Source organism: Zeus faber (genome assembly GCF_960531495.2).
Source record: "Zeus faber genome assembly, chromosome: 13".
Classification (NCBI taxonomy): Eukaryota; Metazoa; Chordata; class Actinopteri; order Zeiformes; family Zeidae; genus Zeus; species Zeus faber.
The window spans coordinates 18,404,814-18,430,710 of record NC_137198.1 but is presented as its reverse complement, the minus strand read 5'-3'; the positions used below and the strand labels follow the sequence as shown (position 1 = coordinate 18,430,710).

At 44.7% G+C, this 25,897-nt stretch overlaps 1 protein-coding gene across 2 annotated transcripts in view; it reads right to left on the bottom strand.

The window, feature by feature from the left end:
• The window catches only part of kiz (kizuna centrosomal protein), a 34,823-nt gene extending 11,754 nt beyond the window's left edge, over positions 1–23,069 (bottom strand). For both annotated transcript variants that reach the window (XM_080012337.1, XM_080012338.1), the window contains exons 1-13: positions 22,948–23,069; positions 22,221–22,283; positions 21,580–21,742; positions 20,078–20,137; positions 17,717–18,245; positions 17,322–17,613; positions 10,216–10,338; positions 7,775–7,942; positions 6,046–6,196; positions 3,047–3,176; positions 2,155–2,217; positions 503–595; positions 235–304 (exon numbers count right to left, since the gene is read on the bottom strand). In XM_080012337.1, coding sequence (XP_079868463.1) covers positions 235–304; positions 503–595; positions 2,155–2,217; positions 3,047–3,176; positions 6,046–6,196; positions 7,775–7,942; positions 10,216–10,338; positions 17,322–17,613; positions 17,717–18,245; positions 20,078–20,137; positions 21,580–21,742; positions 22,221–22,283; positions 22,948–23,045 — 2,003 coding nt within the window. In that variant the 5' untranslated portion in view covers positions 23,046–23,069. The remainder of the gene's footprint in view (positions 1–234; positions 305–502; positions 596–2,154; positions 2,218–3,046; positions 3,177–6,045; positions 6,197–7,774; positions 7,943–10,215; positions 10,339–17,321; positions 17,614–17,716; positions 18,246–20,077; positions 20,138–21,579; positions 21,743–22,220; positions 22,284–22,947) is intronic.
• Between the last annotated feature and the right edge of the window lie 2,828 nt (positions 23,070–25,897).

Here is a 25,897-nt window from a genome sequence, read left to right as displayed (position 1 = left end):
GCAAATAGTGAGAGAGACCGAGAGAGAGAGAGAGAGAGAGCAAGCGAGAGAGAGGGAGGGACGGACGGTTGGGGGCTTTTGTCTTTGTGCCCGAGGTAATGGGTGGCACCCCTTGATCTAATGGAAATGAACAGTGGATTTATGAGGAGAGCGGCCATGCAAATGTACATCAACCACTCTGGCGTCTGGTGGTCCCATTTCCTGCGGCCCGCTGAATAATAACAGCGTTCTTACCGAGGGTAAGGGTCTTGATGTGAGGAGCGCTTGGCCCTCCCCAGGTCCTCTTCACCGCTGCCGTTTATTCCTTAAAAGAGCAAACAGCCAGATTAGAAACGCTTCGTTTGGTGGGGCGACAGGCTTCGTCGCCCCACCAAACGACTTCGCCGCGGAAAAAAGGGACAAGATCCACAGCCTTTTCTCAACTAAAATGATCCTTGTTGGCGGGGAAACGTGGCCTTTACGTGTTGTCATTATGGGAAGAGGTGTGGGGGTCTTCTCTTACCTGATGGATCCTCCTCCTCCTCCTCCTCCTCTCCCGAACTCTGTGGCCACTCCCGTGTCGCAGATTGTTTTAGCAGCTGATACGCTTTCATCTCTATGCAAATACACACACACACACACACACACACACACACACACACACACACACACACACACACACACACACACACACACACACACACACACACACACACACACACACACACACACACACACACACGTCAAATATTTACTTAAAACCCAGGTTTCCAACTTTCGGAGGTTTTGTCTGTTTGACGAGACAACACGCTCCGGCGGCCTCAGAGACGGTCCGTGCTGAAAAATACACTAAAGCTAAGCTGTTGATTCAAGGACCCGGGCCGTTTCCGCCAGATCAGCGTTTCCTACCGGGAAGGCCAATGATTAATTTTTGGAAAAAGAAAAAACACTCATAACAGCTTTCCTGGACACTGGAGTAGGTTTAGTGATTGTATATTTCAGCAGCACACACACACACACACACACACACACACACACACACACACACACACACACACACACACACACACACACACACACACACACACACACACACACACACACACACACACACACACACACACACAGCAACAAAGCAGGCGTCGGAAATAAATGGCCGGGTTGTCTCATGGTGAAGATGCTGTGACACCGCCAAGCTGAGCAGCGCCGTGGGTGAATCCCAACACTTCGGTTCGGGAACACACAAATAGTCATTTATTTGTATTTTTTTATCGTGACCTCAACGCTGCCCCTTTTCTGAGTTTTCTGCTTTTTGTTTGCATTGATCCACCCCAGCACGGGCAAGGGGGGGGGGGGGTTAAGGACTGTAGGGTTTTTTTTGTTTTTTTTTACATTTAAATAGGATCAGGAAACTCAGAAAAGGGTAAGAAGTAAACAGACAGATGAATAAGAAAATTAATAACTCAATAAAGAAAACTGGCATCTGAGCCACAGCCACAGCCACAGCCACAGCTTTCTTCGCTTCGCTTCAGTCCCTCCCCTGAAGGATGTAGTGGCCGTGGCTCCACTGCCCGGTTTTGATTAATGACGGCGACGGGGAAAGCGGACTCATTTGTCCCGCGACCGCGCACCTCGGGATGCGCGCACATGAAAAGCCCAGTGGGACGTTTCGGTGGCCAAGTGAAGCGCGGGCGTCGCTTTGCATTTCAGAGGTTTTGGGGGGCCGAGGAGGACGGCCACACTCGGGGCTGGCGGGATGCCTTCGTATCTCTCTGCTCCGTTTCAAGTCCGCCGCCGCATTGTTTGCTGGATAATGAGAAAGCCACCACAGATCTTCGTGGCGCCCGCACCCTGGCATGGACTGACAATTAAAGCCGCTGTATTATGCTGGAGGCCCCTGCGAATTATCACTTTTCCTCCGGAACGTCTCGTGGGAAAATAAATAAATAAATAAATAGGGACCGTTTTTTGGGGGTTGTTTTTTTTTTTCTTCTTCGCCCCTTAGAGATAATTAGAGAGAAACCGCTGCGGCTCTTCAGGTGGGACTCTGACCCCGCGGATTCACCTTGATAATCCGGAGTCGGCTATTGTGTAAAGCAGCCCATTATTCACAGCAGTGGGAAGAAAACACAAACCCACAACACAAGGTTCCTGGTGAAAGCGATGCCTTTTTACCTCTAATAGGAAGAGTTTCCACAGGGCTTTCGTCCTGGCTGTCCTCTTCATCACTTTGTAGTTCTGCAAAAAAAAAAAAAAAAAAAAAAAAAAAAAAGGGGTCCATAGTGAGAAGCTGAAGGCTGAGGGAGAGGGGTGTGTGTGTGGTGGTGGTGGTGACGGGGGGAGTTGGGAGGAGGCTTTCTTCGGCTCTGAATAAAGGGCACTATGAAGACCGGGCCTGCAGGGATATAAAAAGGGCCTATAGTGAAATTGATTTCTTTCATCGGAGGGGGAAAAAAAAAGTTTTATTGCTCGGCAGACCTGCCCCTCAAAACGAGCAGTAGCTCATATTTGTTCCCATTAGTGCTTTTTTTTCCCGTCCTTCCACTCCCTCTCTTCGTAACCCAGCTCTTTAGTCTGAGGCCCGATTCACAATGAATGCGACCAACTACAAAAACAAACCGGAAGTCTATTTGTTCCTATAGAGAGTCTGATTCGCCCGGCTCCGGGATGTTTCGGTCGGAGGCTGCAACAGGAAGTGACGTCGGTCCAGTCGTTTAACTGACTAGGTAAATAAATTGTGTATTTCAAATAATGACGTTATAACCGCTAGCGTTGGCCGTCAACCTATTCACTATCGATAAATCCATTTCCATTATAATCGGGGTCCGATTGCTGGATACAATTACGCATTCCTTGTGAAGCAAATTTAACTCATAGTTTGGAATCTGGTAAAAACAACAAAAAAAAAAGATTTAGTTAAATCGACTGGGGGCTGATAGGAGAATAGAACCCAACGTCCCACTACTTGGTCATTATGGATTCTTATTCTATTCTAGATTCCGTCATTCACGTGATGAAATATGTATTAAGGAACGAGAGAAAAACTCGAATGACAATCGTTGGTGACCTGGCCGGGCGTTCGGAGTCAGGAGTCCACGCTGCGAAGGCGAAGACGAGGAGGACGCTTGGCTCCTCTCCTCCGCTGAGGGCCCCTCTTCACTGGACCGGGACAGGAGTGTCCTCAGCAGCACTTTGGCCTGTGAGCAGTACAAATTAAAAGCAGCCTCTTTAGCGCCAGCCTCCCGCTTTGCAGGAAGGAAGCGGAAAATTGGACCGACCGCCCATTAGCGGCCGGTGCCGCCGCCGCCAGGATATAACCTCAAGTTCTCCATCCCTCCCTGTCGTTTAACCACACAAAAGGTTATTTCTCTCTCTCTCTCCCTCTACAATTTTTTCACTCTCACACTTCCCTCACTCCTCTCATCCATGAGATTAGAGCAGCGTCCAAAGAATGCAATCACGCCGGCGTTCGCATGCGGCCGCGTTCCTCCCGAGAGCGCCGAGACAAACCGCTCTCTTCCTCCCTCTCCAGTCTTCCCTTCTTCTGTTTTTTTTTTTTTAAATATATCATTTCTTCGTTTGTGAGACGGGGAGCGGCGATCTTCCTCTTCATCCCTTCATCCCTCTCTCTCTCTCTCACTCGCTCGCTCTCTACCGTATCAAACTCAGCCATCAGCAAACGCCGCCACCGTCATCTCGCTCTCTCCCTTGTCATCAAAGGCCGCTCTCAGCCTCAGATAGAGCGTTTGCAACTTTTTAATGAGCGCTAATGTGAAAGGGGGGGTGATCATTTTTCCCCTCCCGACCGGCGCCAAACTTTTAAGTTGTCGTCGGGGGAAGGTCGCAGTGGGGAGATCTATTCTTGGAGAAAGTCAGGGCGGGATGCTGACGTGCGAAACCCTGATCGCGCCGCACAATAAAAAAAAAATTAAAAATAAAAATAAAAGCAGTGTGGATGATTGGCTTTATTGTTATTATTATTATTATTATTATTATTATTATTATTTTAGATTTAGTCCGGCGTAACCGTTTGGGTGGAGGCGGAGGGGGCGGGCGGGAGGGGCCCTGGCGGGGCCCGGCTGCATTTTAAATATCAATGAATGCAACTGTTAGCACTTGAATATTCAAAGAGCCTCTTTGAGTGTATGCATGTGCGGCTGCATGCACACACTCGTCAGAGCGGCCAGACTGCCGGGCAAGACGTGAATGGAAATTTCTGTTTGCTCTAGTGTGTGTGTGTGCGCGCGTGTGTGTGTGTGTGTGAGAGAGAGAGAGAGACAGGGAGAGACAGAGAGACGGAGCGATAGAGCCTTGCACTCGAGCCTCTTCCTGATTCACTTGGACATGACGATGGAGACGGCGACGGCGGCGCCCCTCATCCTTTTGTCGGTTCATATTTTCGAGAGGCTCTACAGTCGCTGTGACTCACACGGAGGGGCGGGGGGGATGTTGTAGAGAACATCCTCAAGCCGTGAGAGCGTTTATTATAGATAAACAAGTAAACAGCAACAATAGCAACAACAACAACAAAAAAAAAAACCCAAAACAAACGCTTCTTCACTTGCTACCATGTCCGGGGTCTCCAAAAGTGGAGAAGACGCTGGGGAAGCAGGTATTTGGGGTCGGGTGAGGGAGAAGGGCTCCCGGCTCGCAGCGTCATCTTTGTGCAGTAAGTGGAGCCAAGTGTTAATATTCACTGTAATTTCCTTTTGGGGTTTAATTAGGCATGATCCGCCACAAGGTCAATGAGTGGGGAATTTCAAAACCTCCTGTCTGTTGTGGAGAAGGTCTGCGCACTGCCCAGACGACGGCAGCCATGCTCGCAGCCTAATAACAAATTAAAGGCCTGTGTTTTCTGTGGCAGAATAAGCCCACGGAGGGATGAAAGCGGGATGGGGCCTGGAGCGGGGTGGGCTGGGCTGGGGTGGGGGAGTTATTTTCGATTAACGTGTGGGTCAGGGTTTCCCTTTGGTCTGGGTCAATGTGTAGAGCAATCTGCGCCGGGCACCGAAACAGACACAAAGACGGGTCCTCCTTGCCACCAACTACTAGCGCGTTAAAAACAAAAACAAAAAAAGAAAAACAATCACTATCGAAAAATCCCAGAATAACAAAAGAAAGAAAAGCGACAAACAACAACAAAAATGGAGATAAATAAAAATTGGAGGAAGCAAGAGACACTTTTTGGAGAAGATTTGATGATGCTATTTTGTAAATTAAGTAAGAATAAAATAAAAACACGTCCAATTTTGTCCCTTAAGGCAGGGCTCTTCAACTGGCGGCCCCAGGATCATATGCAGCTACCGCCACACCAATCAATTCATTATATAAAATAAGTAATCAAGAACCACAAAAAAAAAAACCCGCCTCAAACTGACTAAATATCACCCAATAAAAAAGGCAATTTTTTTCTGTCGTCCCGCCTACTACCGTCTCAACCAATCATGATTTGGCAACTCACTTTTTGTCCAACTGCTATGGTTTTTTTAAATAGTCTGCCATATTACGAGGGGCAGCCGAAAGTGTGAGAGAAATTAGATCTGATGACCCAAATCTGAAATTTAATATAATATTTATCTATTTTTATTAAATGTATTTTGCTTGTTTGTGTTTGTTACTGTCCAATTGCCTTGTATTAATGTAAAGCACTTTGAGTTGTATGTTATGTATGAAAGTTGCTGTACAAATAAAGATTCATATGAATATGAATACTAACTATTAATCAATATTAACTAATTAATAGTAACCACAGGACCAAGTGGGAAAACATAATATTGGCAAATTGGTTGGATACAAAATGTTTCTAGTTCATAGTTAGATTCATGTGAGAAATAAAAAATAAAATAAAAAAAATATTTTTTTTTTAATTAGCTCTTTGTGAAAAGAATTCCCCCCATTGTTTTACAAAAGAATGAAAAAAAAAAAAAATCATGAACCCTCAGCTGGAAACAAGACAAAAATCACGCCGCCGAGACAACGGCGTTCAATAGCCCGTGTTTCTTTTTTGGTGTGTATTATTTTTTTTGTGGTGTGTGCTTTTTCCCCCAGGTGTGCCGCTGACGCTACCTGGCGGCGGGAGGCGGCATGGCGGCCCAGCAGCAGCGGGGTGAACAGCTGGAGCAGCCGCTCGGTGCCGAGGACGCGGTGCTCCTTGAGCAGAAGGGCGTGCTTGAACCAGCGATCCCACAGCCGAGCGGCGTCGGGGGGGAGGCTGGAGCTTTAGAGACCGACAGGCAGGCAGACAGACAGAAGAGAGGCTTTCTCATTAGATACATAGCCGGAGAATTGAGAGAGGAAGAGAAAACAAATAGCGGTGTAACGCACACTCCTTGTGTGCTGAAAAGTTGTTTTATCTGTATTTATTATCTTTAAGCTGCCGGGATTTGAAGGATAAAATTGTTTTGCCATCAATTGTTTTCTTCTTCTTTGTTTTGTTTTTTTTCTTCTTATTTTTATTCACTTCAAATTTTTTGGAAAAAAAAGGCGCTTTTTCCACAATGTCCTTTGAAGAGCGCCGACTGGTCGTGAATGAATTTGGGCTTTTTTCAAAAACCCACAGCGACGGGGCAATTTAATTCTCTCCTCCATCCACCATGCCCACTCATATATTATATCTTAAAAAGTTACTGATATTTCAAACAGTGACCTTTCACACCCGTCGCACCCCCCCCCCCCCATACCCCCTCCTCTCCCATTCCGTCAAAATCCTATTTCTAAAAAAAAAAGAAGAAAAAAGCAGTCTGGAAAGTCGTCTCTCTGTCTGGAAAGTGGGCTCCCTTAAAAAAAAATTCCACGCTTTTCCCGTCTGAAAAGGGAGGAAAAAGGTCTCTTGAACTCTTGTCACTTTCAAAGTGCCGATATCTCCGCGCTGAATCGCTCCATTATGGCGCAGGTTTTATTATAGGGGAGATCAGACGTCTCCGGCTGCACAAACGCACACGCGCGCGCGCGCGCACACACGCGTTTTCTCCCTCTCTCATATCGAAATCTGAAATACAGGAGTAGAGAGCACTAAAGCTGTGACACAAGATAAACTCTTGACACTGTGGAAAATACCATTTTTTCCCTATCACACCATCTACCGAAGGAAAAACATCACCTACAGAAATAAAATCACATTACAGCCAGACATTGTTTTTGCAATCCATCCATCAGGCTGCATTCATTAAATCACACTCTCCCAAAAAATGTAATAAAAGAAATCCCAGAAACAAAAGAACATGAAAGAGAAAATTAAAAAATAAAAATAAAAATGAGAAAAGGCAAGAGTAAGTATTTCGAGAAAAAATGATAGCGCTCTTTTGTAAAAAATAAATAAATAAAAATAGATGAATAAATAAATATTTTGAATTCTTCAACTGGCCAAATGTGGCCATACCCTCAATTGAGATTGGCCCTTTGAATAAATAATAAAGTCAGCAATAAACTAACAACAATCTAGAAACAAATGTCCTCTAATAAAAAAAATTATACTATAGAACCACCTACTCTCGTCTCGGCCAATCGCAATGTGTTGACTCAATTTCTGTCTACTACCTTAACTAATGTAATTAAAAAAAAATAGCCTGGCATACGACACAGAGGCAGAAAGGGGGGTTTTAATAAAAGTACTTTTTATTACACCATCTACTGAAAGAAAGGCATCTAAGATTACGGCGATTTGAAAATAAAATCCCATTACAGCCGGACATTGTTTTCACACTCGAGCCCAGGTTGCATTAAGACCACACAGACGAACACACCCAACGACAACAACAGTCCAACAAAATTCCACACCCACGGGGGGGTCCCTCACCTTACGTCCGCAGGCTGGACTCCGGGCCCCGGAGGAGCCCCCAGCAGGTCCAGGGGGAGCAGGCCGCCCCCCGTCATGCTCCGCGACAACCCCTGGAGCTCTCGGAGGACCACTGCCCCGCACTCCTGGAGGTCCTCGCCGTCCAAGGCAGCTCGGCCATTACTGAGGCTGTACCAACACACACAGGAAGCCAGTCAGCCATGGAGCCATGGAGCCATGGAGCCCCGGGTGGGGCTCCACACGCAGGTGAAGGGGAAACAACTTTTATAAATACACATAATACGAGGTGCACATTGTACGTTATTCATAGACTGATTTACTAGAAACTATATACTACATATACTCCCTACATAGGTAGTATATTATACTACCTACATATACTACATACCAATATATACTACCTACATATACTGCCTACATATACTACATACACAACATATACTACCTACGTATACTACATATACTATCTACATATACTACCTATATATACTACATATACTACCTACATATACTACATATACTACCTACATATACCACATCCGCAACATATACTACCTATATGTTCTACATACACGACATATACTACCTGTATATACTACATACACAACATATACTACCTACATACACAACATATACTACCTACATACACTACATATAGTACCTACATTTATTACATACACAACATATACTACCTACAACACAACATATATGACCTACATATACTACATACAACATATACTACCTATATGTACTACATACACTACATACAGTATACTACCTACATATACTACATACACATCATGTACTACCTACATACACAGCATATACTTCCTATATTTACTACATATTTTACCTATATGTACTACATATGCTAGCTACATATACTACATACACAACATATACTACCTACATATACTACACACACACACACAACATATACTACCTACACACACAACATAAACTACCTACATATACAACATATACTACCTACATATACTACACACAACAAATACAACCTACATATACTACATACACAACATATACTACCTATGTATACTACATATACTACCTACATATACTACATACACAACATACTGCATACATATACAAACTATATGTACTACATACACTACATATACCACCTACATATAATACCTATGTGTGGTACATACACTACATATACCACCTACATATACTACATATACTAGATATACTAACTATATATACTACATATACTAGATATTCTACCTACATATACTACATATAATACCTACATATACTACATATACTACCTACATATGCTAGATATATTACCAACATATTCTACCTACATATACTACATATACTACAAATAATACCAGAGCAAGACTTGGCTGAGTTTGTGCCATCAAACTCAGAGCCAATGGAATGGATGCCTCTGACTCTGCAAGGTCTCATTATCCACCATCTTTTGTTCTCCCGACCGCCGTTAGTTTGACAGGGAGGTGTGGCCGCACAAGATTAGCATAGGGCTACTACATACTACTAAGGAGTGAGCATCACGCTACTCCATGCTAACTAGTTATCGTGGGGCTACTCCATGCTAACTAGTAAGAATAGTACTACTCCATGCTTACAAGTTAGAATAGTGATACTCCATGCTAACTAGTTAGCATCGTGTTAACTGCTGACAGATGCGTACATTTGTTATTTTTATTGCATCCCTTTCCTTCCTAGCACCGTTGCTGTTGTAAAGGGTCGTCATATATCGTATCTTACTGTATCTCAATAAATCCAAATGAAGAAAGAACATTGGGACACACCCGTGCAGTCAGAGCCACACGCCTGTTACTTCAAATTTCTAAAATGTCCCTGGCTGTGGTAACCATTAACGAGTAACATGCAACCTGTTCAGGTAACTGGAAATCCCACTACTTAGCACACGCTATGAAACATAATAACAACAACAACAACAAATAGAAAATGGAAAAGGGGGCTTAAGAAAAGGTTAGCCTCGTCGAAAAGAAAGACAGACAGCTCCGACCTTCCGCCTCCATCTACATCCCCCAATGACCCCACCCCCAACCCCCCCCCCAAATGCAGAGACAACCACTTTAACAATACGGCGCGTGTTTGACAACAACAAACCCTCTCGGAAACGAAGACGAGAGAGAGACCGAGAGAGAGAGACAGAGAGAGAGAGACAGAGAGAGAGAGAGAGAGAGAGAGAGACAGAAACCGTGTGTGTGTGGGTTGTGTTTCTGTGCCTTCAGCGCTGAGTGAGGACACTTGATTTAAAGTGAGAGCCCTTGGCAGCGGGATAATACATATTCCTCAGCATCTGCCGGGATCATTAAAACAACAACAAAAAGGGGAAGAAAAGACTGAGGGAATAAAAAGGAACAAACAAGAAATTAAAAACACGCGGAAACAAGACCATGAAAGGGTAAAAATCCGTGCACCTGATGATTTTGTGGAGTTTGCTCTCGGCGCCGGCGGCGGAGGAGTAAACGCTTCCTGTTTGTTCCCCTCGGAGTCGTCCTTCGATGCTCTCCAGCAGATGGAAGAGTCCTTCACCGGAGAGTCTGAAAGAAGGCTGCGTGTTAAAACGTCTGAAAGGAAATGTTGTAAATAACATCTAAAAAAAAAAAACCAAAGGCTGAAAAAGTAATTTTGACCAATAATCGCACCCTTTGTGAAAAAAAAAAGAGGACTGATACGGCCGACAAATTTTCACATGCATATGATGGGAAACTAACGCCCCCCACCTCCTTTAGGGGATTTCCCTTGAAGTACCACCCCAAAAAAAAAAAAGGGAAAAAAGGAATGTGGTTATTAAGAGTGCCACTACCACAGTTTGGCCTTCAACTCTTCAAATAGTGTCTATTGACGCGCATGGAATGGCAGGTTGTACTGTCAATGTCCAACTAGAAGACGTAGGGACGGCTTCGCAGACGGGTTTATACAACAGCAGCACTAAACTGATCCTACTTCAATTAAATCCGAATTTAAACACGTCTTTCTAAGACGTTGATTTAGACCTTCATTTAAGATGAATTAGTCTGCTTTCAAGATGATCAAGATTTAAGATGATTAGGCTGTTTTCACGCATGCACTGTTAAACTGAAATTATCTGGACATTGCCCGGATAAGCTGTATGTGTGAACGCAAATGTCCGAATCATTTGACAGACATTACCCAGAATTTACCCAGCCAGCACCCTGGTACAAAGTCCGGGTAATGTCCGACTGAGCAGTACATGTGAACAGAGCAGGTGATTGTCTGGATCATTCACAGTGAGTGGGTGGGCGTGTTGATTACATCTCAATCATGCGTCAGTTATTTACCTTTGTGCGGATCTTTGTGCACGGAGCGTAGCTGCTTCGTACTCTTTTCTGCTTTCTTTATTATTACTTTCCTCTCTCGTTTATATGGATACATCCAAATACAAGGCGCATCAACACAAACAGCCCAATATTGATAATTGTGTAGCCTCGTCCGCCATCTTGGGTGTGCTGTAAAACTCTGCAGCGTCAGTGCATCAACTCCTGCTTCCTGCACGCCCATCCCCCCATCTAAACCCAACAGATTATTTCCAGGTAGTGTGAATGCGTCTGACACAATCTCCGATTGTGTGTTGCATGTGTGAAAAGGTAAATCCGGATGTCCGGATAATCAGGTCTGGACATTGTCCAGAGTGCATGTGTGTAAGCAGCTCTAGACTAGGAAGTCCTAGACCAAGGTAGTGAAGGACTAGTCAGCTGCTTCTGTCTGGTCTAGGCGCTGGTCTAAATCCAGATCTGGAGGTCACGTCCATTAATCAAAAGACAAACCTGCTTCTGGCCAGGTTTAATTTAAACCTTCACTTTAGATAAGCTCTTATCTTCCTTCTGGGAATCTGATTTTTTTTTTTAAACCAAGACTAGTAAATCTGAGACCATTTTAAACCGTGACTGAGAAGGGCCAGTTCAGTTGATCCAGATTAAAAGTGTGATTTAGTCAAAAACTAGCTCTAATCCGTGTCCATGAAACCGCCCCATAGCGTTTCAGGTTTGAAGGAGAATTTGTAAAAAATGAAAGAGAGAGAAATGCAAAGATATACAGTATACACCGATCAGCCACAACATTAAAACCACTGTGAGGTAGCAAGTGATCAGTCAGTTCTTGAAGTAGATGTGTTGGAAGCAGGAAAAATTGGCAAGCGTAAGGATCTGAGCGACTTTGACAAGGGCCAAATTGTGTGGCTAGACGACTGAGTCAGAGCATCTCCAAAACGGCAGGTCTTGTGGAGTGTTCCTGGTATGCAGTGGTCAGTATCGACCTAAAGTGGTCCAAGGAAGGCCAACCAGTGAACTGGCTGGTTCACCAGCGACAGGATCATGGGCACCCATGGGCTCATTGATGCACGTGGGGAGCAAGGGCTAGTTTGTCTGGTCCGATCCCACAGCAGAGCTACTGCAGCACAAATTGCTGAAAAGGTTAATGCTGGTTATCATAGTTCTTGAAGTTGATGTGTTCAAGGATCTGAGGGACTTTGACAAGGGACAAATTGTAATGGCTAAGACGACTGGGTCAGAGCGTCTCCAAAACAGCAGGTCTTGTGGGGTGTTCCCGGTATTCAGTGGTTAGTACCAACCAAAAGTGGCTCAATGAAAGACAACCTCCGTGAACCAGCGACAGGGTCATGGGTCCCCGAGGCTAGCCTGTGACGGGGAGCGAAGGCTAGCCCGTCTGGTCCGATCCCACAGAAGAGCTACGGTAGAACAAATTGCTGCAAAAGCTACTGCTGGCTATGATAAAAAGATGTCAGAACACACAGTGCATCACAGCTTGCTGTGTATGGGGCTGCGTAGCCGCAGACCGATCAGAGTGCCCATGCTGACCCCTGTCCACCGCTGAAAGCACCTACAATGGGCATGTGAGCGTCAGAACTGGACCATGGAGCAAAGGAAGAAGGTGGCCTGGTCTGATGAATCATGTTTTCTTCTACATCACGTGGATGGTTCGGGCCCAATCCGCTCTAGCATCTGTGGGATGTGCTGGAACAACAAGTCAGATCCATGGGAGCCCCACCTCACAACTTAGAGGACTTAAAGGATCTGCTGCTAACGTCTTGTGCCAGCGGCACGAGGGGGGGGGGCTACACAATATAAGTGGTTATTAGTGGTGGTTTTAATGTTGTGGCTGATCGGTGTTTATATGTTCAGTTTAGTGGGAAAACATGGTTAATAACAATCCTAAAACATGGCCTAAAATTGTAATAAATTATTCGATACGACACGTTTGAACTACTATAAGAGAGCCGTTTCCTTTGATGGGGAGGGAGCCCAGTGCTCTCATCTTAAAAATGAAAAACCTAGATTCGGGCTCGAGTGTTAAAAAGCTCTGGGTGGCCCCTCAATGAATTCTCTCCTCCCAAAAGTATGCCCCCCCTAAAAAAAAGAAAAGAAAAATAATTTATGACAATCTGTAATGCGGGGGGTGGGGGGGGTCAGCAAACAATCGCTCCCTCCCTTCCTCCCCCCCTCTCCCGCAGGTTGTTTCCTGGTAACATTGTGATTAAGCTGGGAGCTCAAATTATATCCATGACATTCTGCCATGTGCGATCCGCTGCTAAGTCCTCTTGAATGTGGCTGAAGTAGCGTAGGCAAAAGCGCTGTCTTTTTTTTCTCCTCCTCCTCCTCCTCCTCCTCCACCACCTCGTCCTCCTCCTTCCTTCCTTCTTCCCTCCCTCCCTTCTTGCTCCTCTGGAGTCAGAGTGGGCCTTGAAATAGTCATCATCTTTCTGTCTCCACTCTATTTGTCAATGCTCTTGAAAGGGAGACCTTTGGAGAGGGGAAAAAGTGAATTTGTGGTGTGGAGCCGGTGTGGAGCCGGTCTCTCTCCGTCTCTCGCGCTCTTTATGGCGAGGTCTCCCACCTCACTTTGGGCGCCGCTGTTCGGCTGAATCTCGACATCGGCGGCGGCCGCATTGTTCGGCGGGAGGAAGAGCGGAGAGAGGTCAGACGCTCTGCAGTGATATTCCTCTGCGGGGTGATTTACCGCAACCGAGCGGCCTCATCTTCAGAGCCCTGCGAGTCACACACGGAAAATAAAAACACACAAAAGGACCGAGGGGTGGAGTGGTGTGGGTATACCCCGAGATTAATAATAGCACAGTGCTGCAGGAGCTGAGCATGGTGCAGAGAACCAAAATATATATATAAATAAATTTATTTATATCATGCCCATAAGAGTAACAAGAGGAATATGGTTATTTTATGCCATTTTCTAAAATAGGAGCGTTTACTCATCCTGCGGTCTATACGGAAGGGGAGGGAGGCATGTCTGAGAGGAGAGACAACGAAAGCCGGAATATTACGAGCCTCGGAAGGAACCCGGGGTTATTTCTGCCCTCTTCCCAGCCGTGCCGCAGGAGAAATATAATGGGATCATTTAATGAATTGCCCGGGCTTGTTTTCTTCCTGCCTCCGAGCTGAATGGGGAGGGGGAGAGAGATAGAGTGAGAGAGAGAGATTTCAACTCTAACCTTGACGGAGAGAAAGAGAGAGAGAGAGAGAGAGAGCGCAAGAGAGAGAGAGAGAGAGAGAGAGCAGGGATTCAAAGTAAGCCTTGGTGCACTTGGGGCCTTACATCAAAGCCTTGAGTTGGTTTTTTTTCGCTCCGCGTGGTCGGAGGCTCCTCTGTGTTAACAATGGCCGCGGCGGCCCCCACCCCCACCTTCCCTCTCGGGCGCAGGGGCTAACCGCGGGTCCTCTTAAGGTCACGCCGCAGCGGAGGAGGAGACCACACACACACACACACACACACACACACACACACACACACACACACACACACACACACACACACACTATAGCACAAAAAAAACAAGCATTCTCCACTCTCGAGAGGGAAAAAATAGCCCCCCACCCACGTGGGTTTTGTAACGGCCATCGTTAGTAAATACAAAACCCGACAATGTAAAGAATGATAAATACAAATGTGACCAGATATCCACCATCTCGATGGTAGGACACAGGTGTGGGAAGAAAATGTTACACTAAAATACAAAAACAATGCAAGAAAAAGAGGTCCACAGCCTATAAAATATAGAAAAAACATATTTTCCCTTCTTCTTTTCAAGAGCTAAAGTGCTTGTGTTAGAAAATGGCTTTTTGGGGGGGGCAGGGGTGGGCGTGCGCTGGATATTTGTGTTGGATTTCCTGTGGTTCAAACGCCCGTCCAAAATGATCCTTCAACTCAGAGGCCCGTCGTCATCGTGCTAGAGGTTTAGGCCGGTGAGAGCTGTCCACATGCCCACCCTCCAGAACACTCTATGGGGCCACAAATTTCCTCCTCCACTGGGGACTTTCCGAGGTCTCTGGAGCAGAAAATTGCTCCGTTAGCGCATTATCTCGGATTACGGCAAATACTGTCGGTCACGGGTCCTGGGCGCTCGCTACAAGGTGCTGGCGCCACGGAAGCTGCTGCCAGAAGCTGAAGTGAAGACGACGGCAAGCTGAAAACCACTTCCACCGTCTTCCGTGTCAAAACAACCTCCGCGGTGCTTTTCCCCATTCCCTCTCATTACTATTATTAACACACCGCGGCCACTTTGGGAGAAACTAGTTTGGAATGAACTAGTCTCAATAGTTTGAGCGTGGTTGCTTCATTAAAATCGCTTATTAAGCCACGGGGCAGGATTAATTCTTGTGACAATTCTCTTTAGTGTTGTCACGATACTGCAATTTCTAAATTTGATACAACACCTTGAAAAATATCGATACTCTACACCATTTTCGATATCACGGGGGAAATTCACAAAATAATGAGGGCATAAAATGTTTGATTTCTTATTAAAGGATAAATATGACAAGCCTATAACATGACGTGGTACGACTTTTATTTTCTTTGCTGGTAGCAGAGAACAGCTGAATGACTGTAATTAACATTAACAATAATTAAAACCTTCTTTTAAATGAATGAAAACAATATTCTTCTTGAGGCAGGGCGCTTGTTGAAAAGCCTCTGAGATGTCACACATTCACATGTCTACTTTCATAAAGCACATGATATAATATTGTCTGATAGCATCCAATATCTTGTACATTTGATTTTAAATAAGAAAATAATTATAATATGAAAATAAATTATAATTTTTGATCATAAATTAAAATAAATTAATAAAACTATTTAATTTTAAAATGTATATATTTAAATATTGTAATAAAAATACAATAATAACAAATTGTAAATACATGAGCCGGAGAACTGCCACAAGTTGCGGAGCAGGAAAACAACTTTGCTGCGCCACAAACCTGCACTTTTGCGACCAAAGCCGGGCCCGCGGCCCCGCACTTAGCCCCCGAGACACAAAGAAGCGGAGACAGCGTGTCCCGTACCCGGGTAGCAGCGTTAGCCGGAGCCCTAGCCGGAGCCCTAGCCGGAGCGAGTGAGACGAGTGAGTGGAGGTAGAGCTGGTGGTCTAGTGATCCAAAGGTCGCTGGTTCGATCCCAGGCTCCTCCTGCTAGCATGCTGTAGTGTCCTTGAGCAAGACACTTAACCCCTAATTGCTCCTGATGGCTGCGTCCGTCGGTGTTTGAATAATTGTAAGTCGCTTTGGATAAAAGCGTCTGCTAAATGACTAAATGTAATGTAAAAAGGTCGGGCTATGTTGCCACTGCAGCGGTGGGTGTGTCAACTCGCTGTCAGAGAGAAGAGAGCGTTGAAGCACAGCTGCTACCGCAATATCGACAGTGCGGAAAATTTGTATTTGTGAGTAACCGTTTCAAATAATCAGAATCGTTATGTATGTATGTTTCATCTGTGCAGCCTTGGGTTGAAAACCTGATCGTAGATCTGTTTTTTTATAGCTTCCGTATTTTCGCAGCTATTATAATGTATAATTAACGGAGATTGTTTAGTTTTAAACATGCGGCATCTAGAACGTATCAACCTTAATTCTCTTAACTCTGTGTTTCCCCAAACTTGTTTCTGCCACTGCCCACGCAAGACTGGCAAACGATGAGTTTGTAGTGAACAAACCCTTGAAATGACTCGCGAGTCAGGAGTCACCCCAGCAAATCAATTATTTGACTCACAAACTGGAAATAGCTCCTGAGGAATAATTTAAAATCCAAGTCAACAAAAGGCCAAGGCATTTGGCATAACTATTATTGAATTGCTCAACATGCATCACAAATACTGCATCTGAATCAAGCAAACGAAGAGTCATTAAATGTAACTACTCAATTTACTGAGTGACATGTGAAGAACCAATCCCCCAAAAAAAAGGGTGAAAACTTGCATCACTACTTGTAGTGCTCACTTCCAGTGTGGAATTGTAGCTTGTCCTGATACACAGAGATGCTATCCTGGAAGCAATTGATGAATTAGATGAGTACAGCCTTGTGAATTTAATCTTGCAACACATCAGCTAGTTTTCCAATATTTTATTTTGTGGAAGTGGAACTTGAAGAATGTCCACAGCGCGCCTGGTGAACTCTCAGGGCACAGCAGTTGAAACACCACTTAACTGACATATTCTGTAGAAGGCGAGAGCGCATTTTTTTTTTTTAAACCTACCTTTCTGAGGTCTGCTCTGAGGGCTGGGGGCCGCCATCGGTTTGTGATCCACTCATACTTTCCACCACCGAGCAGACGGATGACTGCTGACTTCGTACGCTGGGACTACCCGTCCCTGCAGGAGGGTCGCCCCTGGTGGGCGCTACCCTGGCGGCGGGAAGGGCGTCCCGCCGGGAGACGCCCTCTGGTCGGGCGTCGTCTTCCAGCTCAGAGTCCGTCAGGGAGATGGAAAGGTAGCTGGAGCTGCTCTCCGACAGCCTCGGGCTGGAGCTGGGTGTGCTGACGTCCTCCCCTTTACATGAACGCATAATGAACAAAATGTGTTTGACTTCCAAGTTGCAATTTGGACGTAAGCTATTATACAATAACTTCCCAAGAGAATCAGCAACTCAAACCTGGCACTTCTTGCGCTCCCTCACCCAAATACGTCTCAGGTAGACTCTGCACATTGCTCATTATTGGAGAACGGTGGGCTTCGGTCTCTTCAGCCAGGGGATCCTCGGCCCAGATGGGGCTCACGCTGCTCATAGAAGAAGCACTTTTTTTAGGCCTTGTCGAGGTCACCGCGGATGAAGGCGGCTGTTCATCATCGCAACCTATGAAAGCCGAGCCACCAGCTGTGCCCGCTAAAGGCTCCGTCCTTTCATGTTTGTTCCTTAAATTACTGCCGTCGGGGGAATCGTTTGAGGCTGAAATGTCACACGATAAAGGCGTGCGGCTGGCGGCGGCGACGGCCTCTCCGCCGATCCTGAAGTCCTTGGAAAGGCCACTCGGCGGACATTCGGGTGGATGACGCGACGCCTGGCGTGAGGGGGCACTCGTGGCACCAGACCCCGCGGAGGTGTGGAGACCGGCAAATGGAACAACTGGAGGCGGTTGGGAGTCTTGGGGGCCAGACGGGTATTTTTTGTGTGTAAAATCACCCTGAAAATAAAAATCACGCAACGTAATGCCTGAGTACAACATCTACAGTTAGCCTTCAACTTAACTAGAAATCCCAGTGTATTCTGTAAATACTGTAGTCTAAAACAGAGATGGAAATAATAGTCATGTAGACAATGCTTTAAGGGTGTAGAGATAAGGAGAATTGACCTTCCACTGTTTCCACCCAACGGTTATATTGTCGCCACAAATAAGCAAAAATAGTGACAAGATTATTGCGATTAGCCTTGAGCATCCGCTTAATCGATATTTTTTTCCTCATTACAAAATCCTTTCCTTCCTGAAATGTAGAACCCTTAAAAAAAAATCAAAGCTAAATGGATTTACTTCTAAAGAAATTCAACTTGAGTGTCCTAAAAACTATCCATTTCAACCATTTCGAAACGCGGGGGGGGAGGGGGGCTGAGGCCAAGGTCACCTCTTTCTTCCCTCTTTTCTTTCAAAAGAATTTTTTTCTGGATCAATGTTTTAACTTTTAATCTTATTAGCAAGTTTCGATTCATGTCGGCAATGTCACCGAGGGAGAGGAGGATGCGGCGGCGAAAATAAATAAATAACACACACACACACACACACACACACAAAAAAAAAAAAAACAGCCTCCCTCCGAACATAATAACAAAAAGCATGGCTTCTGTTTCTTTTCTGATAAGCGTCTTAAATACCAAACAGTTAGCCGCTTAATAACATTCACTGTAAACCATGCAGCCTGCCCAGCAGATCCACAAAGTAGGTAAAAAAGAGGGAAAAGTTAATTTCTTGGCTGAGTGATTCCATCGGTAGCTGCAGGGCAAAGTAGAAAGTGTTTCGCTAAAGTAGCAATTGATTCTTCTATCAATCTGCGGCACGCGTGTGCTCTTCCAAGGAATGTATTAAATATGAAAATCATATCCCGTTATCATCTGTCTCCAGCTTTCAGCCCGGTAAGCTTCCCTTAATGAATGCTGCAGCCTGAGGGACACGCTCACTGCCAGCCAATGGCTCGTATGCATAATGGAGTGACGGCAGCATTTTGCTCATTACAGAATCAGCGGGCTGGGGGGGGAGCACACAGTTACAAGTGACTGCTCTAGACAGCATGCTCCAAGTTATTATGAGATGCCTCAGACATTTCATCTGAAAGGAGCTTTAACTGCTTTAAGTGAAGGGAAAAAGAATCGGCAGCAGCTCCGGGCTTGAACTAGGCGGCTCGTACGGAGGCACCGAGCCGGGATTAGACACCTGCGTCGCCACGCACACACACACGCGCACGCACACACACACACGCGCGCACACACACACACATAAACGTAGACTCTACGACAAAATTGTATTCATTTTTTTGTCTTAATGCAGTCTTTTCTTTGTTCCTCCATCCTGGGTGGGGTGAGGGTGGGGGGCTGGCTTGTTTGACAGAAATCCGATTTTTATTATCCGTCGCCAAAACCTTCGTAAACATTACAAGGGGCCGGATCTAACGCGTCTAAAGCGAGAAGCCCCCGTTTTCGTCGGATGGCTCCAAAAAAATAAAAATTAAAAAAAAACTTGGACGGGCAAGGCGTGTCTCCGTTTTTGGGACGGAATGGTGAATCACTCGGACCAGAGGAAGTGAAGCATGACCCAAAACTATCAATAAAATATCACAAAGGCACAACTCTTCCCTACTTTGAATCACACAAGCAAAAACAAGTCCACGCTTACGTTAACGTATTTGGCCAGGGAATTTGACTGTAAACTCAACAGCGATGTCGTCTCCGTTGCTATTTGACGTTGTTTATCGAAGTTGTATTTGGTGAAGTCGTTACAGGATGGGTGTCGTGTTGCATCGTCGTTACCTTGTGCTCTTTCTTTTTCCGTACTGCCATCAACCTGGAGATTTGATCCAAGTATTTAGCCTGTAAATTATAATAAGAAAAAATTAATAATTTTGTTTTTATTAATTTTTTGAAGACAAAATGATTATTATTACTTCCCAGTTATATTATAGGTGACATGGATGAGATCACAGGACAGTTTGCTGCCACGTCATTTAAAGCCACATGGCTGACGGTTGATAATGAAGACGTTTCAGACTGATAATTAGATAATTTCCGATGACACGTGCAAACAGCGGGAGAGTGCGACCACACGATAACGCTGTGTGTTCAACATGATCTGCGCGCGCACGCACACGCACACACACACACGCACGCACGCACACGCACGCGCGGGGCAGAGGGAGTCGGAGGCCAAGTGGCCCCCAACGCCCGGAGCCGGAGCACTCCCTCCGAGGTGGCTGCCAGCGCTCTTAATCAATTATCTGACAAGCCAGACTGACCGCCTTAATCCCAACTCCAATTAAACTCTCTAATTGCGCCGTTAAAGCCACTGGGATTAACGCCAACGTCAACGGCTTTCTTTTTTCATCATCCGAAACAAAAAACAAATTGCCATTAAAAAAAAGAAAGGAAAAAAAAAAAAAAAAAAACACCTTTGGTAAAATTCGTGTACAATGCTGTGCTCCTGCCAAACATCTGCAACGTTGTTTTATAACCGACAAGGACAGCGATTAAAAGTAATTATCGCAATTACCTTAAAAAACAATGACCTTTGATTTTGTTTGAGTGTGCCTGAGCGCGTCCCTTTCCTTTTACATACAGTATACGGATTGACCATTTGATAGAAGAATTTCAGCATTAAAACAAAAGAACTCCCCCTAACAGTGGCAAGAGAAAACAACCCAAATAATGCCACACATGTATGACTCATAAAAGCATCAAGAGGATATAAAGCAACTGCTTGAGGGGAGAGAAAATAAACCTCTGGAGCACTTTTGAGTCTCTATATTGGGCAATTAACTCGGCGAGCCATAATTAACCAATTTTGTTAATTTGATATTAGGCTGTCAAGCACTGCCATTGAGTTTTAAGTGATAATCTGACTGCCTCATTGTTTTCTCCCTTGCTCATTTGCTTGCAGTGATAAATTGCAACATTGGAGTGTTTACTATTGTCAAATTGAGCAAACGCTGGTTAATATTCCTGCAGAGTAGGGAAATTACTGCATGACACCAATACAATGAGTAGAGGAACGTGTTTCATCTGCATATTACTGTTTTATACACTGCTAACCCGCCAAACTATAATCATATAATGTGTTTTGTACTACTTACTTACATACATTTACATATATAATACACACACACACACACACACATACATATCAATTAAATAAAGATATTAAAAATAAACACAATTAATTCAGATTGTATCCAAATTAAATGGTATTTCTTTTTGAAGCTATTAGAAATTGTGTGTGTGTGTGTGTGTGTGTGTGCGTGTGTGTGTGTGTGTGTAACCTTGTGTTGATGCAGGGAGCTGCGGTCGGGATCTCGCTCCTTCAAGTCCGTTTCCACGCTCTCCACATCCCTCAGGAGCTCCAGGTTTCTCCTTTTCGCTCTCGTTTCCCTCTCACAGATTTCCCTGAGATAGCCACGTAGTTTGGCACATTTTATCTGTGAACTGAAGCCAGAGGGGAGCTATTATTTTCAAGAAACGTTATCCGAAGGCGTTGTCACAATAAATAAGGGCCAGATCTTCTGGGCTATAGGTGCAGTATCTCTTTTGTCCATGTCTACACATTTGTAGTGAAGGTCTGAGTGACGCTGGTTTTACTTGCAGTAATTGTATTATTTCACTTTCGTACTCCTATATTTACAGCACATAATATTGAATATTGATCATTTGTTATCTAATTCAGCATCGGGGACATGGAAAAAAGTGATTTGCTGCTAAATTACGTAAAATAAATGAAGACCTGCACGAGTGTGTTTCTTATTGTAAGTCACTTTGGACAAAATGGTCTGCTAAATGACGTAATTTAATGTCATAACAGTGACATAATGTTTGAGTCATGAGCAACTAAGGGATAATTGGTGTGAATAGGGTCAGAAATCAGAAATACAAATGACCACAAATATGTCGTTGGTAAGACACTTACATCCTTTTATCAGACAGAGAATAAGCAAACAGCTCTCTCTCCAGCTCCAGCCTCTGCTTCTCCCTGTTGGAGATGGACAGACAGACAGATAGACAGATAGATAGATAGATAGATAGATAGATAGACAGATAGATAGACAGATAGATAGATAGATAGATAGATAGATAGATAGATAGATAGATAGATAGACAGATAGCTGCAGCTAACATCAAAACAACAGACAATAATAATGAAGCAATACGAATTGGCCAGTTAGCATATATCTCCAGTACATACTGTTTACTGGGTGTGTGATAGTGGAAAACAAACTGGTCATAAGTCAGTGTTATAATCACCAACAACCTCAAGTTCGTAACAACATTCTAGGCATCAACTTGCATGAAAGTCCAAATATAGTCTGTATTGAGTTCTCTACTGATAAAAGTTTCCCCACATCGTATACCCTCCTATAACAATACAGATCAGTAGATATTAGCTGGCCACCTTCAACTTGATCTCATCCGTGGTTTACTTTCAGTCGGCGCACGTCGGGTGAGTTTCCCACCTCACACCCATCAAAAACCTTAAATTCGCGTACAGCCCTTGTATCGCTGCATATCGACAACAAAGTTAGCGGCGCAAGCTAAAGCTAATTAGCCGCACGGCTACTTTGGCTGGCTAGCAGCTCTGCACTGGGTCCATGGGGCAGGGACGATTACAAAAAAACAAAACAAGTGCCAAACCTTACCTTTCGTGCATGCTTTGCTGAATCGATCCCGTTGTCTTATAATAGTAATAATAATACTTGTTGTAATGACGGTCCTCGTCGAGCGCCACGTTCTCCATGTTGAGGCGCACGCAGCGCGGCTGGTGCTGCAGGCGGCGGGGGGGGGGGGGGGGGGGCGAGGGGAGGGGGAGGGGAGGGGACGCGTGTTTACCTCGGTGACCATGGACACGGCTTTCCCAGAATGCCCCCGCGATAAACAGACGCACCACGTGGGGAGGAACCAAGCGCTGCTCAACCGAACTGAAGTAAGTAGGTTGTCCCGTCTACATGTCCTGACGTGAGATGAAAACTAAAATGTATGGGGGGAAAAAATAAAACATATTTAATGGATGCATTGGCATTCCTTGAATGTGCTTAAAGATTGAAAACTAAAAGCAGGGCCCTGATATAACAGCGCCTATATTTATACTTTTCCTTGCCTACATCCATTTTTTCTATGTGCTATTCTTATTACTTTATTATTATTATTATTATTATTATTATTATTATTATTATTATTATTATTATTGCCTATTGTTTTGATGTGCTCTGATTTAATATCACAACTATCTATCTATCTATCTATCTATCTATCTATCTATCTATCTATCTATTAACTATCGATATCTCTGTATTGTAATCTCTCTCTATGATCTATTATCTATCTGTCTGTCCGTCTGTCCGTCCATCTGTCTGTCTGTCTATCCATAACATCATAAAGTGCTGACTCTACATTCTTTCTGTTGAGAAGTGCTCACGCAGATCAAGATTACAACTGAGCAAATACAGTATGGTATAGGTGGTGTCACAGTCATTTGCAAGGATATGGCGCTCATCCATCATTGATGATGAAATCAGTAGTTTGACAGTTCCAGTCCCTTAGAAATGCGCTACAAAGTCTACATACTTTTGGAAGAGTGCAGACTCTTCCTCTTTATCGGACACATCTTTGGGTTTGCTTTTCATTGCCCTTTGTCTAATTGCTCTGGTAGTGTCATGTTGTGCGGTTCCACTGCGCTTGTGTGTGGATCTGTCAGAGCCATGACACCACGTCTCCTGGCTGAGATGCTCTAATTGGCAACCCCTTCAAACGCAGACACTAATCAAGCAATTTCCCCCAATTCTGTCCCCATCAAATTGCTCTTTAGCTGTTGAACCGGGGGGTTTTGTTGTCCCTTTGTCATGTTAATCTCCCCTATTCAGTATCCCTCTGTGAGGCTATTTGTTGTGAAATAAATCCCCTTCTTTGCCTCCTGCATCTATAATTGATATTGTCGCAGGGCTCTTTGTTCTGCAGCGAGCTGAAAGGCCGCACTTTGGACGCGATGACGAAAATATGACTCATGCTTTGCATGTGCTCGACAGAGGATGTTGCTCGCAATCGGGCTACTTATTGGCCATAGTGTGGTCGCATCATCAGTAGTTTTAGACCTTGATCATGAACTAATAACCATAACAAATAATTACCAACTGTAACACACCAATATGTTTTATTATTGACAGATCAATGATAAGATGTACAAGTACCATACCACCCAACGATGGAGGTGGTTGTGAATGAAATAATAGGATGCATATTGAGGAAAATGAAATATGCCTGTGATTTACTTAAGACGTAATACACCAATCATCCACAAAATTAAAACCACTGACAGGTGAAGTAAGATAAAAAAAGCTTTATAAGTCCCACAACGGGGACATTTACATCGTTCCAGCAGCAATAAGGGGACAGCAGAAAATAGAGAGCATATCAAAGTACACACTATACACAATATAAAATATATAGAAACATTAAAAAAAAAAAAAATCACCATAAATAGGAACTGGAGTACTAAGTGTATTGCACATATCTTGACACATTGCACATCAGCGATTGCACTTTCTTTTCTTTAAAAAAAATTAAAAAAAATAAATTGCACTTGGATTTTTTCACAGTTGTGTGCGTGTGTGTGTCTGTGTCTGTGTGTGTGTGTGTGTGTGTGTGTGTGTGTGTGTGTGTGTGTGTGTGTGTGTGTGTGTGGGGTCTACTGGCTGCACTGTTGGTTATATAGTCTGACAGCCGCAGGAAGGAAGGACCTGCGATATCGCTCCTTCCCACACTTTGGGTGAAGCAACCTATCGCTGAAGGAGCTCTCCAGTGCCATCAGAGTCTCATGCATGGGGTGGATGAATATGTGAATAACATTGCTCATCTCCTTCCAATGGCACCTGTCGAGGGGTGGGATATACTTTTTAGGCAGCAAGTGAACGATCAGTTCTTAAAGTTTATGTGTCGGAAGCGGGAAAAATAGGCAAACGTAAGGATTTGAGCAGCTTTGCCAAGGGCCATATTGTGATGGCCAGACGACCGGGTTAGAGCATCTCCAAAACGGCAGGTCTTGTGGGATGTTCCCGGTATGCAATGGTTATTACCTACCCAAAGACAGGGTCATGGGCTCCCAAGGCTCATTGATGCATGCAAGCATGCTCCCCTCTGGTCCGATCCTACAGCAGAGCTACTGTAGCACAAATTGCTGAAAAAGCTGGTTATAATGGAAAGGTGTCAGAACACACAGTGCATCACAGCTTGCTGCGTATGGGGCTGCGTAGCCGCAAACCGGTCAGAGTGTCCATGCTGACCCCTGCCCGCCGCCGAAAGCCCCGACAATGGGCACGTGAGCGTCAGAACTGGACCATGGAGCCATGGAAGAAGGTGGCCTGGTCTGATGAATCACGTTTTCTTCTACATCATGTGGATGGTCCAGGTTAGGGTCCAATCGGATGCAGCATCTGTGGGATGTACTGGAACATCAAGCTCGATCCATAGGGGCCCCACCTCACAACTTCCAGGACTTAAAGGATCTGCTGCTACCGTCTTGCTGTCAGATACCACAGGACACCTTCAGAGGTCTTGTGGAGTCCATGCCTCGATGGGTCAGAGCTACTTTGGCGG